General features: G+C 39.2%; 1 protein-coding gene across 1 annotated transcript in view; it reads left to right on the top strand.

The window, feature by feature from the left end:
- The window catches only part of LOC117223746 (putative ferric-chelate reductase 1 homolog), a 57,309-nt gene extending 41,893 nt beyond the window's left edge, over positions 1-15,416 (top strand). The window contains exons 7-12 of the mRNA XM_033476220.2: positions 2,236-2,392; positions 3,461-3,687; positions 7,073-7,313; positions 7,515-7,627; positions 11,697-11,810; positions 11,897-15,416. Coding sequence (XP_033332111.1) covers positions 2,236-2,392; positions 3,461-3,687; positions 7,073-7,313; positions 7,515-7,627; positions 11,697-11,810; positions 11,897-12,037 — 993 coding nt within the window. The 3' untranslated portion in view covers positions 12,038-15,416. The remainder of the gene's footprint in view (positions 1-2,235; positions 2,393-3,460; positions 3,688-7,072; positions 7,314-7,514; positions 7,628-11,696; positions 11,811-11,896) is intronic.
- The last annotated feature ends 1,101 nt before the right edge of the window (positions 15,417-16,517 follow it).

Genomic DNA, 16,517 nt, shown 5'->3' on the forward strand with positions numbered 1-16,517 from the left:
ATGGGATGTTTCTGGATCGCAGAGAATTTTATTCGATTTTTCATAGGGACATTAACGCGGCGGCTCTTCGCTGCTCGTTGCTTTTCAAATGGGGTATAAATTTCTAACAATATCGACGGTGTGCACGGCGACCAGAAATGGCAACAGAAACGACGAAATATACATTAGCGGGATTTTATTCAATAGCACGGTTGGCCAATGAATATTAATGGGCGGATTCTCTTCCGGCGGGTAAAAGAAATTGGTTTCTCTTACTGTATTTCTCAGAGTAATCTTGAAAATGTTTTCCCAGCATGCTTGAATTCATTAAAATAACTAAATAATGATGAATATAAGAGAGCGATGCTTCGCTCGTCTACCAATTATTTATTCGATATAAAATTTTAGACACGTTTTTCTCGGAACTACGCAACTGATTGTTGAGATATTTTTACAAGCTAGTTCACACGCTACTGGTACTAAAATTATATTTTTATGTTTTTTGTTATTGAAAAATTACCTAGAAAATCATGAAATTTCTGTATTCGCAATTTAAGCATTTTGTTCTTCAATTTTCCAGGTCAATTATTTATTTTGGTACAGACGACAATGATAAAAGTTCCGAATATGAATCTTCTTGATCGTTTCTTTTTATTTTACACTATCTTTATCGAACTGTGTTTTTCCGATTTTTAACACTATTTATATCGGAGGTGTCAAAAGACACCTTTTAATAATTTCTATTTAACACTATTTTTACTAAAGAGGTTAAAGAACACCTTTCAATAATTTTTAATCAAAATTATTTCCTATGTTCTATGTTTTGTATGTAAGCACTTCTCAACTTTTGCTATAGTCATCACAAAATTCATTTAGTAAATTGTATAATGCAAAACATCGGTAAAAATAATGTTAAACTCATATTTATTGAGAGTGAGACCAAAGATAAAAAGCAATTAATTAAATCTCTGTAAACAATTTTTACATGTGACGAAAAAGTAAAGAAATAAATTACATATAAAAATGTAATGCTAGACGTATCATCGCGTTAAGAAAAAATTCATGAAAATTGTCAAACTTTCGAACGTTCACAGGAGAATGCCTCCTTAAACGCAATTTCGTTCCAAATGCTGTCATGTTTGCAGAATCCTCTTTCCACCACTGTAGTCTTAATTTTGTGTGCACTTCTGAACTGTGTGTACATAGAATTACAATGTAGAATTCTACCTGCAATCGTCAGGCTCGTGGCGAATAAACGATAATTTGATACGTGTCAACGTTGCCGCTGCTGGCATTAAGTTTGCTGATCATGTCGGAGCTTTTGTATTGTCTTAACGTCGTGGCAACGAATTTGCAAACCTTGAACTGTATTTGCCTAACTAATTTGTTTCTCGACACGTGAAAAATTCAAAGCATTGCAGATATTTCCGATCTTGTCTCATTTAAACATTAAATTATTTGCTTGCAAATTTATTTGTTAGACAAGTAATGGTAATAAAGTTAATTAGATGACATTGATATTCTAAGAGTTAAATTATATTCTACTATATTGTTTCTTTTAAATTGTGACTCACAGAAACTGATACAATTTGGCTGGCTACCTGATATCAATTCTCCAATTTCTATGAACGAAACTGCACAGAGAACGTTGATTTACGTTGTACAGTTTTCATCGGAGATATTGCGGAAATACCAACAATTGAAGTCAATGGAAATACGAAAAAATCGGGAAGCCATAAAAAATAGCAAAAATAGTGGTTATTGAAAATATGAAAAATTGTAGTCTATAGAAGCACCAAAAATGTAGCGAATATCAATTTCGGAAACTGTAATCAACGAAAGGGCCAAATGTTGTGTCGAATAAAAATTTTAGACAAAATACCAAAAATCGTAGTGGGTGAAAATTTCAAAGATTATGACAAGGATAAATCGCGAAAAGGGTGCTGGTGAGATTAAGGTTCGATCGCCGCGGATTAAAGAGTGGTAATAAGAGCATCGTTCTTTTTTTTTGCGGCACGTATAGAAAGGGAAGGGAAGGCTTCTGCCTTGATATTGAGAGCAACATGACGCGAGCATGCGAGCCCGGTGAACTTAATACGATCCCGATTGAATGATTTCTGCGGTGACGGCTCCGCGACTTTCGCTCACGCGTAACATTGTTACCGATCAATCCTTCATGGGAACGATTGCGTGGTGCCGCGGTTTTGTAAGAAACACCGGCGCCGACCTTGCTCTATTTTCCGATTTCGCTTGCAGCAGGAAGGAGCCGTTCAACTGGAGTCGAGCTCCATCAAGGACGATGTGATCACTTGTAAATTTTGGAGAGAGAAAACGACGGTCGTCCAAGGCCGGGAATACGACCTCGTCAATACACCGTACAACCTTCTGGTCGCCGCAGGCAAAAGTCTAAAAAGTGCGTAATTGGTTTTCTCTGATATTCATTAATCTTTCCAGCTGTGGTTTCTAGTCCTTTTCAGCGCTTGGGACATTTGAGGCGGCAGGTTCTACTTTTATGAGATGTATTTTTCAATTATTTAGTCGAGCATTTGTGGATTTAGATTGATTCGGATTGTTTTAGACAGGATTCGGAGTGATTCAGGTCGATTTAGATGGGCTTAGACGGATTTAGACAGATTTAGACAGATTTACGCAAATTTAGACGGATTTAGACTGATTTAGGCTTATGTAGACGGATTTAAACGGACTTGAACGGATTTAGACTGATTTGGCGCGATTTAAACTGATTTAGACCAATTTAAACTGATTTAGGCTATTTCAATTTGACTTAAACTGCTTTAGACTGATTGGAACCGATTTAGATTGGTTCGAACTGATTCAGACAGATTTAAACGGATTTAGACTGATTTATACTGGTTTGGGCTGTTTCAAACTGACTTAAATTGATTCAAACTTATTTAGACCAATTTAAATTGACTTTGGATTGGTTCAAACTGATTTAGACTGGCTCAAACCGATTGAGATTGATTCGGATTGATTTAGACTAATTCAAACTGACTCAAACCGGTTCAAACCGATGTAGACTGTTTCGAACTAACTTGAACTGGTTCAAACTGCTTTAGACTGACTTACACTGATTCAGACTGATAAAATAATCACTAATGTACCGATCTTTATACATTCTGGCTCAATGGCAATGGGCAATTACAATTTTACATTAGTTTTTCTCTAATGCATCTTTTAATCGAAGAGTTTAATTTTTCTCATTAACCTTTTACGTTACTGTTCCTTATAGTCCATTACGGTCCACAAGTGCATAAAATATTCCATTGCAGTGAAAACAATGATCTTAAAAAATTATTATAATCGTTCGATTGAAACCAAAGCCATAATTCAGCCTCGAGACATCCAGAATCCCAAGGGGGTAAGAATGAGCATAACGAGACTAAGCTGGAACGTTTCGAGAGCAAACTGTGATGGAGAAATCGTGGAAAAAATGGCTGACACACGTGACACTGTCTAGGTAACGGTGTCGGTTTCCATGACACGGCGTACGATGCGACCGGCGGCGCGAAATTGTTATCGGACGTGGGCGGCTACACAACTGCCAGCAACGTGCTGATTCGTGTGCATGGCGCGCTGATGCTTGCCTCCTGGATCGGCACGGCTTCGATCGGCATCCTGCTGGCCAGATACTACCGGCAGACCTGGGTCAGCTCGCAGTTGTGCGGAAAGGACCATTGGTTCGCCGTAAGTAGCCAATTTTTCGTGCGAACGGATCGGACCGGATTCGAAACCATAGACGCGATGCACGGCTCCGACGCCGTCTATTCGACGATATCGGGTCGATCGCTGCTGCCAGTGGGTCCGTGATTCCTCCGGATCAAGGGTTTAATCGCAGCAACGGCGTACAGAAGCTCGGCCTGATAATTACTGACGGGATCAAGTTCAATATGTACTAAACCGAGTCGGCTTTGGTGCTCCGGTTTCGTTTCACGGGTCTGAAATGCTATTTTGAGGCGGTAATTGCTGAATGGCACCTGCTGCATAAGACTCTGAACCCTGAATAGGCACCTGTAGGCTTTTTACGTTTTGCTACCACGAAGCATTGGAGCAATGTTGCTGATGCAGTGGTTGGGGAAATTGTACGAGGAGATTTTTCGGTAGCGAAGAATTACAGCGTGCTTCTGTGAGTCGAGCAAATGTCGCAGAAAAGTTCGGAACGTTTAACTAGGTCCGCGGAGCACTAACAGCAGTCGCTTTATATTGCTTCATTAAAATAACGAGCATGTATTTATTCAGAGTTTTAACGATTTTAATTATAATATATGTCCGGTGTGTCAAGTTTATTCAATGAATTCCCCATAAATATAATTTCAAGGAAAGAAGAGTTGAAATTATCGAAGAGAATTTGTAAATTATAGACTGGCGTTATTAAGACAGTAATTAAGTAAACAGAAAAGTAAACATAGTAAACAATTAAGTGAACATAAGCCAGAGTTCTAGAGCAATTATTAATGGTAGGTTTAAGTATTATTTATTGTGTTTTTTATTGTATATTTTAAGTTACAGTTTTTGAGTCACTGTTAGCTGCGAGAGAAATTATTACAGAGCACATAGTTAAGCTATATAAAACAATACCATCGCTGCATCGATTGCAAGACCTAGAAGTCAAGCATAGTTCTTTTTCATCTTTTCATATTTTTAATAAACTTGAATTCATAGGTCAACATTCTTAGTTGATTAAAATCCGCAGTCTAATAATAATGCATGAAACATGATTATGTGCTGGAACATTTTTGAATATTTCGCATTGACAGCGATGCTGCCTGAATTTTCTTATTCCGCACATTACATAAAACCAAACACGTGCATTTTTATATTAACTGTTTCTTTGTATGTATTTTTATACAGTTTTCCATAGATTCGTCATTGTAGTTGTTCATTCATGATTAATAGAAATATTCTTCACATCATGTAGGTGCATGAATGGTTGAATGATACATGAATAGTACCATTCATACCACAACAGGTGCATGAATAGTACAATGGTGTACACGTAATCTGTTTCGAACTGAAAGCCTCGATGTAAACATATAAATGTGAAAAAGCTGGAGGTATTTCGTAGATTTCATAATAGAAAATTTGTCGAATGTTATAGAAAAACGTTAATGTATTTAGATTCGAGACATAACAATTTTAGAGTTGATAGTATAAATGTAGCACGAGACGATAATAGTCAAAATTGAGTATTCGGTGCACGTTTTGGGGGAATATGGAAATGGTGTTGAATGAATTAACACGTGTGACAAAAAAAATATGAAATTAAAAAATAGGAGTGCGACATTGAACTAGTAAAACTTGAAAGTATTATTAATGTGTAGATATATTTATAAGCTTGTTGAATGAATTATAATTCGTGTGACAGAAAACTATGAAATTAAAAAAAATAGAAGTGTAATATTAAATTAGTGGAAAGCATTATTAATGTGTAGATATATTTGGAACATTGAGCGCGATGCTTCCACCAGCGTGGCATTAATTAATGTTTATCAGGTCGGAGCTGATATTTCATCGCGAATGGTCAATTGCAGTCGGTAAATGTCCGAACCCACTTGCAAAGTACTCGAGGCACAAAATACCATCTCCATCGATAATGTCTGATCGTTTCCTCCGTCCGGGAATGGACGGCCGTTGCCAATTTAAACGCATCCGAACGAATAATCATCGCTCTCGTACAATCAGATTTTAATTGGGTAATTTCGGTACAATAGCGAACCGCTGCTTATCCGACGAAATGCGCCCCATTAATAATTATCGTTCTTTCATTTTAATTTCGGTTTTCTCTCTCGCCGCGTCCTGAGGATTATCATTTGTTCGGTAATTAAAGATTCTCGCGATTGGAAGCTGCTGTTTGTGTTTTACTTTGCCGTGGTGCAGCGCGACGCTTGACTCGACACCGCGAACAACTCGAGGGCACAAGCGTGCCTGAGGAACACTTAAGCTTGGCTGATGTCCAAGGATAACATCAAGCTTATCTTTGATACTCGGGGGACACTTATGCTGTAATCGCGTTCGAAGCACCTTTACGATCTTTTACTGTCTACCCACGAGGAGCTGATGGTTTCGGTGCCGGCAATTTCTGTTAATGTTCCCTCCTTTATAGCGTTATCCAAGGGAGCTGCGCGATTCCGCCTTTTCCAGCTCGATCCTCGTCAGTTCTCGCCTTCTGCCCCGAATTCGCAGTTCGTTTAGTTTCTGCTGAATTGAAATTTGCTAATTATCATACATCCTTGAATCTCGCAATCTGATAACGACGGCATCAATTTTTGGGACAATCGGAACTACGTGCTTTATCTCTAGTTCCATTTTACAAACCTTCTCTCGTGCTCTCCCTGTACACCCTTTCGCTCGAAATTCGATAAAATCGTAGCAAAAAATCGTACATCAAAATTTCCGTAAGATTTTCTTTCTTTCTTCGAGATTTTCTTTCTTCGAAAAGGGTAAACTTCGATCCTTACATTAAGGGTGGTTGGAGCCATAGAAAAAAATTATTTCGATTCTTCAGAGACGTCTAAGATCACGCAGAAATTCTGCGTTTTTCAGATCAGTTTTCATGGAAGGTAGCTGTAACCTCAATTCTATCATGCACCCACTTCCTCTAAAGCGTAATAAAACGGCAAGAAAAAAATCGTACGATATCCCCATGTCAATAGGAAAATTTCAATCTTGGTGGTTAGTTATAGTTATTATAATTATAGACAAATTTGTTCGATGTCTCGCGCAGAGACTAAAAGAGAGTAAAAATGAAAAAAAGCACATCTTGCTAAAAATTCATCCCGTCGGGAAACAGTTCAGGGTATCAAAAATAGATGCTTCGCGCTTTAGAACGACGCCAGACACATCTCCGATATTTTCCCGCAGAGTGACAACCGGTTCAACATCCCCAATCTCTGTCTAAAAACAACCCTCTAATTTCATGCCGCTAAAGGGAGACGAGTTTTATTTCGGTGCAGCGATTGCTATATTTGGACTCGTCGAAATAACGGGAGAGGTGCTGAGACGCAGTCAGCCACCTGTTCTCACCTGTTAGCACGGGAGGACGGAGCAGCTGAAGGATCGTTTCTGTTTCAAGTGGCATCGGTTCTTCATGATCCTGACGTGGTCCATGACGATCGCGGCGTTCGTGATCATCTTCGTCGAGCTGGGTGAATGGAGCTCGGAGATCATCCACGCGTCCCTGGGCCTGGCTACGACGATTCTGGCCTTCGTTCAGCCGTTTATGGCGGCTATGAGACCCCATCCTGGAGCACCGAGGAGACCGCTTTTCAATTGGGCGCACTGGTTCGTTGGGAATGCGGCGCAGATTTGCGGCAGTAAGTGGCGTCCCGATACCGGGACTCGTTTCGTATCATTTCTACTCCCTTTTATCTTTTCCATTTTTCCCTCTTTCTCTCTTCCTACCTTCCTTTCTTTCTCGTTTTTCCTTCCTTTCTCTCTCCCCCTTTTTTCGGTTCATTCTATTCACCGTTCCACGGGACAATGGGTTAACCGCTACGTTGAAATTCCTTTCGCAGTAATCGCAATTTTCTTCGCGGTCCGACTGAACAAGGCCAAACTCCCGGAATGGGTCGACTGGATTCTGGTCGCCTACGTGGTATTCCATATTCTGACTCATCTCATCCTTACGGTAAGGCCGATATTTGGTATTTATAAACTGGGGACGCCGTCGCGCCACCCGCAACTTGCGGTGTTCTCGCGATTTAGAGGAGCAGCGGTTTTCGGTGACTTTGGGGCGTTTATAGACTGCTCAAAAAAATTATAGCATAGACAAATTTTGGATAAACATTAGCTGATTCTACTATAAGATAATTTTTCTCGATTTTAAGTTAGACGTACCCTCACCGCTGCACCCCTTCGAACGTGAAACAATGTTTGTCACATTGAAAATTGCCGAGTTTCACGAAATGCATGAACTTTGTCGATTCTTTTCGAGGATGCCGGTCCGAGCGGAGTGAGAGTAACGATATTAAATTATAAGTAATGATATTAAAAAGGAAAGAAATGCGGCTGCGACTTTTTTTTCGCAAAGTTACAATACTTTAAAGTAATTCTTGTCAATCTCACGTATCGGTCCCCTGGAAACGAGTGGTCCGTCTAAAAGAAGCTCGAATAAATTGAATGGAATATCTGCAAACGTTTTCTAGACATTGGCGACACTCAGTACTTATGGAAATTGCCCAACGATATTTATCAATATCTTATAACGTGGTCAAAATACAGGCGTTACTCTAAAGTGCTGTAACTTCGCGGAAAAAAATCACAGTCACGTTTCAGTTTTCTTAAATTGAAGGGAAAGGATCGAACTTCGTTCGACTGTGAATGATATCTCCGAAAAAAATTTGACAAAGTCCGTGTATTTTGTCGAACTTGGCAATGTTCGATATGACTCCACATTTAAAGGGTTGCAGTGATGAGGATGCGTCTAACATAAAATTGAGAAACAGTGTCTACAAAGTAGAGATTTCGAACTTTAATTTAAAAGAAATGTCATGGTCCTTTCTTATATCTTCATTCTTGTCATACCATGGAGCATTTAATATTGTAGAGCTATTGACTGGTGAGATTCAATTTTTGTCATGTGACTCATCGTCGTTATGTCGCATACTGGAGTACCGCATGTCCATATAAGTTTAATTATTGATTTATAAATTAGCAGTTTGTTGTTTATGCTGAGTTTCGATTTTTTACCTATTAACCGAGACATTTGCTTCCATTTGTTGCTTGAATTTGTGCGATTTTTGTAGTAATACGTTGTTTCCGTGTCAGTTTTGAATCAAAATGTAGTCCTAAGTATTTAACTGAGTTTGTTCGAGGTATCTACATGTATATAAGTAACACTCAACATTAATTTAATTAAGTTCAGAAACAATTGCTTAAGTACAGCTAAACGTCGTTACATGTTTATACATCATTGCATTCATCAGTGCCATCCGCAATCCGAGTGTTAAATTACAGATTTCAAATAGAGAATCAGCTTCTGGCGATTCAATGCAATTGTAGATCATTTATTTTGTTATGATAAAAGGCTCAGCGAATCTCTAGACAAAGTAACACTCAAAATAAGATTATGTAAGTTCAGAAATAATTGTTTAAATACAGTTGCCATCTGTATAATCATCAAAACCATCCGGGATCCGAGCGGTAAAATGCAGACGTTAGGTACTTGTGGAGTGCACATAGCAAAATGCTAATTCCAAGGTAGCTTTCATGCGGTTTTATTCTTATTTCGGGTCTGGTAAAATTCTCTTTGACCTTTGTAAATTGCTAATTAATTTGAAATATTAAATGGTGGAGCTCGCGGAAATTTTCATTGGATCCGCAGTCTGTTAACGATGTCCAGGGTTAAGAAATATTACAAATTCACTGCCACGATATTTAAGGTGCCTTAAGCTTCGCATTCTCGTTTCTGCGACTAATGCATACAAAGCGCAAGTCAAATGTGCAGTACGCAAGAATGACAGATCGCGAATTGCATGCGTTCGTAACGAAATGTATATATTTCAACTTATTTCGATACCTTTCTTTTTTCTGTTTTCTTTTTTACTTCCTTCATTTTGTTCGTACTTATACGATTGCTGTATAAAATCTCTCTATTTGTTATTAGTTTTTTTCTGTAACATAGGGTTTTTCTGCCGGTACAAATGAATAAATTATTGTTATTATAAACCGAATGCTTATGATGTACAAAATGAATTTACCAAACTGTGGACTTTTCTACGTACATATCCTTACAATATCTGTACATGTGTGCGAATTTGTACATCATCAAAAATCGCTAGCATTTTTCATCCGTTTCTAACACGATTTAGCAATGAAATTTTTAAGATTCACTGTCCACCGATTGGTTTCTTTCAATTATCATCTTTTAGCACACAGTGCCATAGTACTGTGTCCCAGTTACTTCACCTGCAGAGGCCGTTGCACCTGGGTCTTGTAAACGGAAAAAATCTCAGGGGTTGCGTGTCGGTGTCCGCGTGCGTGGATTTGAAGAAATTTATTATGCACCAGTTACGCGCGGCCGTGGGAATTGTCAGAGTGTAATAAAGAAATGAAAACAGAGATAATTTCATTGCCTTAATAAAATTGCCTAGGCTCGGCTTGCTCTGCACGATCTCGAGCATACCTAAAGGGACGACGTTATAAATTTATCGTGCGGTTTATCCACGAATTACCGAGGTATTGAACGTCCAGCGCGTAAACGTGATAGCACAACCGATGCACGTGATTCTCCGTTGGATACAATTAAATCCTTCAAACAATGACCTCTGACCTTTGCAATTTATATCGGACAATTGTAAAGATTTCATTTGATTCGTTTGATACCGTTGCTTCTGGTTCAGTTGTTTACTGATTCTAGGGGGGCGATCTACACTACGGTTTCGCTCTTATTTTGTTTGTTAATTATAAAGTTCCTTTGTGCTCGAGATGAATCGAAGTTGACAAGCCCGATTGAAAATTAAATTGAAAAGTATTATAACGTGATTATTGTAATCTGACGTCGTTCAACGTTCAGCTTTCATCGTCGTTTTATTTAATATTTGTTATAGCTTTGTTGGTGTTATTTAAATCCGCAAGTATTACTAGGTAATCTTTACAAAATTCATTTCCTTATTAATATTTGATGATAAGTGTATTTATTTTTCTATATTGTTTAATTTTCTACAGAAATATAGTTTTAGTTTGTTGCGGTTTATATAAAACTATTTTCGAATTCGTCGTTGTCTGAATTTTTCAAGTTGCTGTTTGCATGATTGAAAGATTTCATTTTAATACGAAAGATTATTTAGACTTAGAAGCTTCAAAGTGTTGCTACTTTATGGTAGCAATTTCAAAATATTAAAATGGCGAAAGTGCATTCTTCACTTGCCCCTCGTACATAATTTTAGAATAATACGAGTAGACCATTACAATTAAATTTGTGAAGTAGTATGATTTTGAGTAACAGACAAATAGAGAGGCAATCCTACATTCCTAATTTTCTGTTAAAATATTTGAGGCTGAGGCTTGTATTACATGCGCAACTGTATCTTCGGAATTGACTTCTTACTGTTTGAATATTATCTACATTTTCTTTAAAGTTATCTCCATGTTTGAAATTTTGTATGATATCAGAAACAACAAACTGCTCTTAAGTTCCCCTAACAAAATCAGTCGCAAGTAATTACATCATTATTTAATCTTTAAAAATGTTAATTTATAATCACAGTACCTGAATCAATATAGAGAATAAAACTATTTTCCCGTTTGGATCCAATATCAAAAAGGCATAAAATTACCCGAAATTTTGCCTGATAAAACTTCATTTTAACGATAAAACTGTTGGAAAATACTGAAATATATTGTGCCTGATTCCTGTTTCGTAACGTTTATAATTTGCTTAAAATTGCGTACAATCATTATTTAATCTTCGATAATGTTAAATTATAATCACAGCGTCCCAATCAATATAAAAAATAAAACTGTTTCCTGCTTAGAACCAATATCAAAGACATAAGACTGCCCCAAAAATGTCCCGATGAAACTTCATACAAACAGTAGAAATGAACTGAAAAATAGTGGTATGGATTTATGCATCGAGGCGATGGGGCGCCATTGAAAATTCTAACTGTCCCGAAATCTGCATGGTTGCGGTTCCCGGTTTCTCAGCTATTCGCGGAACGTTCAACCATAACGAAGGGAATCGATATGTGTTATAGTTCGTCGGCTGCGCCTCTGACAGGCAAGCCAGTCAGAGGGTGAACTCGTTTCCGATGAAAGACATGCACTCCCGCGGCTCGATGGTCCATCCGGATGCCAGACAGGATGCTCCCGTAAGTTTTCTAGACTCCCAGCAAGGATCCCCGGAAGGAGATCTTGCCGGGCTGTATTTTTACTCATTTCACATTCTGTCCGACAGCACTCCGGGATCAGGAAATTCATCTTCGGCGTGTACTTCGTGGTGATCGTACTGTTCTGCGCAGCCCTCATCGTCATCACCGTGCTAGCTCCCATAGAGGACTCCTGGGTCACCTTCACGAACACCATTAAAAATTACTGAACCGCCTCTGGGGGACTGTAAACGTTGCACTGCACGGGGAGGACGGAATATTGTGTTCGAAGTTGTCAGACCTGGACGTTTAGATACGATGAGATTCACTTCTATCCGAGATATTGGATTCAGACGTAAATGATATTGGGACAATTGGTATCATTCAGTTGACAGCTGTAGAGGATTCTTGGATCAGCTTCGCGAAGAACATTGGAGATTATATCGTAATGTTCTTAGATGGATACAGACTAGATCCTGTACGTGGACGACGAATTATGGTGTTCCAAGTTAGCGAAAGAGGACGTCCTGAGATAATAAATAAACTGCGAAGTGTAGACGTAAATAATTTTCTTTTAATTGCTATCAGAGTGTCGATTGCATTGAGGACTCTTGGCTCAAACTCCACGAAGCATATTGGAGATTATTATTATGCTGTTTTTAGAAGCATAGAAGATTAGATGCTGTACGCGAATGACGAATTATAGTGTTCCAAATTAACAGAAGAGGACATTTTAAGACGATAAGCAAAATAAAAAGTTTCGATAAAGTTGTCACCATCGAAATGAATAAACTGAATCTGAAGAACTGAAAACGACACACTGTGTAACTGTTGTTTAATGATGGCAAAAGTGGACAATTCAGAATGGCAACCACTAATTCTGTTCGCACTAGTGGGTTGACTAGCGAACGGCACAGCCTCTTGCACTTATGACACTTGTAAATTTATGCAACACAAATTAGTTCCGACATAAGCGATTCCATCGGCAATTAAATGAATTTTGCCGTTGCAGGATTTTTAGAAGAATGTCCATAAATGTCGAAGTTTGTATAACGATCCGCAGTTTAGTCGTGAATAATACCTACACAATCGTGGTCACTGCTTTGGCTGGCATAGTAGACTCCAGGGTCATATACACAAAAACTATTGAAAATTATTAAATCGCCTCCAGGGGACGGTAAACGATGAACCATATGGGGACGACAGAGTATTGTTTTCAACGTTTGCAAAACCGAACGTTTCAGGATTTTCATGCATCATTTTTAAGCGAACTATTATATTTTGTATATATTAATTATGTTATATGTACGAGTGATACAAAATTTGCGCAGAATCATCGTCGAAGTGTTAGCTTTTATAGAGGTCTCTTGGAGTACAATTAAAATTGATAAAGTGCAGTTATCAATGTTGAGAAAAAAGGACGATTCGAAATGCCAAGTTCTATTTTTGTTTAAACCATTCGGTTAAGCCATAAGCAATTTCCTTATCAACATTTCTAATCACCATCGTCGTATTGGCTCCCATGGGAACACTATTAAAAATTACTGAACTCTAAAGAGCTAAAAACGACACGTAGCATCAAGACGCTGAAGTGCAGTGTCCAACGTTAAGAAAAATGGACAATTTAAGATGTTATATCCAGTTTTACCGAAACTATTGGGCTGAGACACAAATAATATCAATGGAATCGTCATCGTCGTGCTGGCTTCCATATAGGACTCTTGGAACACTATTAAAAATTGCTGAACTCTCTTCAAAGTACTATAAACGATACATAGCATAAAGACATGGAAGTACAGCGTTCAATGTCAAGGAAAATGGACAATTTAAGATGGTAAATACATTTTTATTGAAACTTGGGACACAAGTAATTTCGATGGAATCGTCATCGTCGTGCTGGCTCCCACAGAGGACTCTTGGAACACCGTTCAAAATGGCTGGACTGTCCCCAAAGTACTATAAATCCATTTTTATTGAAACCATCGGATTTAGACACAAGCCATTTAAATGGAGGACTCCCGGAACAACATTAAAAATTACTGAACGGCTTCTAGGGAGTTATAGATGACATACTATACAGGAGTGACAGAGTATCGTGTTCAACATTGGCAAAAGTGGACGTCTCGAGATGACAAGTTTCGAACAGCTCCGTGCGGCGCATCCACGAGTGACTGTCTACATGTAAATCAGCCCGGAACCAACGTAAATCGACGTTTATGGAACTATATCGGAGTGTGATTTGTATGACAATATCGTTTGACTACACCGAATGCTGGAATGGCAACTCGGAATCAGCTGAGGTAGGGACCACGATGTATGATCGTACAAGTAGCGACAGTATATAGAAGGCGAGTGTAGGTATATATATATATATCTAGGACGCGAAAACTGACGCAACAGAAACCGTTCCGTCCATTCGTGTTGGACAAGAGAGTACCTACGTACGTTTTATCGTGCCTTTTCTACTTTCACTGTCAGACTGACTCGAAATTTCTGACATTGCACACTGTCCGTAATGGTAACACATACTGTCCGCGTGCGATACAATGTCTCCGATCTTTGTTTTGGTTGTTCAAGAATATTCACATTACGAGAAAGGCATTAGTTTATTGGCATGATCGCGGAAATCGTTCGCGATTTGCTCGGTTAGAATCTCGCGAGGAGATCCGTCACCAGCGTTCGCAGGAAAACAAGTCAGATCTGACGTCGAAGGAGTGGGAGTAGGTGACGCATGCGCCGAGAGTCTCGCCGCGCGAAGCAGAGCCTGCGCGTTCGTGGTTCAGAATTACAATGTTCACTTGGTAGATGCGCCACGTCGCTGTACGGGACTCCAGGCGCATGCGTCATCCATTCGCACACACCTTCGAAGTCAGATCTGACTTATTTTTCTGCGAACGCTGTCCGTCACGCAAGGTGCTTTAACATTTAAGCTTCTCCGGTTGGACGCGCGCTGTTGTTCGTAAATATTTTGACACTCTTCATTTCACGACCAGATCTGACATTGTTCATTGCGTGCTTTATATTTTGTCTACTTCGTTGGAAGATACCATTGTGTTTCTGTTGCAACGAAACATTTTTGTTACACCATGATACCGATTGTTTTCGGTGGTATTCCTGCGAATTAAACATTGTTAGCAAAGATGTTGCTAGAATACTTTCAAGCGTACAGTTCGAATCTGTGTAATCCAAATGTTTGGAAAAATGTCGAAAACATATTATATTTGCAATTATTTTGCAAGTTATTGTTGGACTGCGAATTTTGTGCATTTATGGCAAAATTGGGATAGTTGCAATTTAAAATAGTAGAAAGATTAGAAGAATATAAAAACGACGATCTATTAGTTTTAATCTACTGAAGTGATTAAAGAAAGGATCAACATGCTACTTTGTTTCTGTCTCGTGCAACTGACGCAGACAATTTTTATTTTGCATAAAAATCCGCTGTCTAGTTGTTGCGCTTGACGTAAGATGAATATAATAAAACAGATTTCAGAGTTTCCTTTCGGAGAAGCTTCTTTTAAGAATCACAATATTTTAAGACTGGAAATGAAGACAGGGACAATAGAGAATCTCATTAGAATAATTAATTCCAAACATCTTGGAATAGTAAAATGTAATTAAATTTCATACTTAGAAAAGCTACATAGAAGATTTCAGAGAACTTGTACTGAGGAACGGTTAATTGTAAATCACACACACACGTTCATCATGTTCATTCTAAACGTGTCATTACGAAGATTTTTTCGGGAACTAAAGGTAATGCCAAAATCTTCGAAATCTCGTTGAGCAGTCCGGAACGCTTGCGAGCAACCACGTGCGCGTCCCATACAGATATAAGATACATATTTATGGTAACAGTATTAGATTTTGTAACGTATTTTTGATTTTTACAACTGCCTAGATTTATTTGCCGCAGCGATATCGGTGCGTCGTCCTGTGCACGATCGCGACGGTTCGATCTGTCGTCGTCCACAGGATCGCGTTTCATTAACCGACATAATAGCGTTGTCCGTGTATGTTATTGATATTGTTAATAAAATAAATCTATTATATTGGTAACAATCTCGCACTCGCGTTGCGTCATGTAACGTGATAATCGGACGACACTCGGCCGGGTCACGGCACTCTGTTGCACACTTCAGTGCCGGCTCGCGTGATTTTTCCGCCCCGGATTCCCGATTCCCCCCTCCCCTCATTCATCCACGATTTTTCCCGGAGGTCGCCGGGTCGTTAAGACAATTTCATCGGGTTCCCGCCCTCCTCAAGATTTTCGTCGCTTTGAGAGCCCTCTCCGGCGGAAGATTATCCGTTTATCGTTCGGGCCGCGCCGCTGGAACTCGATTAACTGCAAGGGGCCGTTGTTAATCGGTTTAAGCGGAATCTGAATTTACTTAAACGACAAGTGAAAGTCGCGGCCCGTAGCCACCGTTGCCCGTCCTCCGATCCCCGCGACGAGAAGTCCCGATGTTTATCATCGCGAGAAGATTCGAGCGATGATCGAAGAGCTTTCGGCTTTCACGCCGAAAATGTGTACATCGGTTTCGTCGATTTCATGGCTTTTGTGCGCCGGCCATTGTCCGGCCTGTGTTGGCAACTGCGAATTTCAATTTGCCACCCTGTTATAGTTTATTGTTATGCATGCTGCCGAACGGGCGAATAAGGGGCCTCTATAATTAAACACGCGGACTGCCCGGTTGTTCGACGCGGACT

The sequence above is a fragment of the Megalopta genalis genome, chromosome 6 (assembly GCF_051020955.1).
Source record: "Megalopta genalis isolate 19385.01 chromosome 6, iyMegGena1_principal, whole genome shotgun sequence".
Taxonomy (NCBI): domain Eukaryota; kingdom Metazoa; phylum Arthropoda; class Insecta; order Hymenoptera; family Halictidae; genus Megalopta; species Megalopta genalis.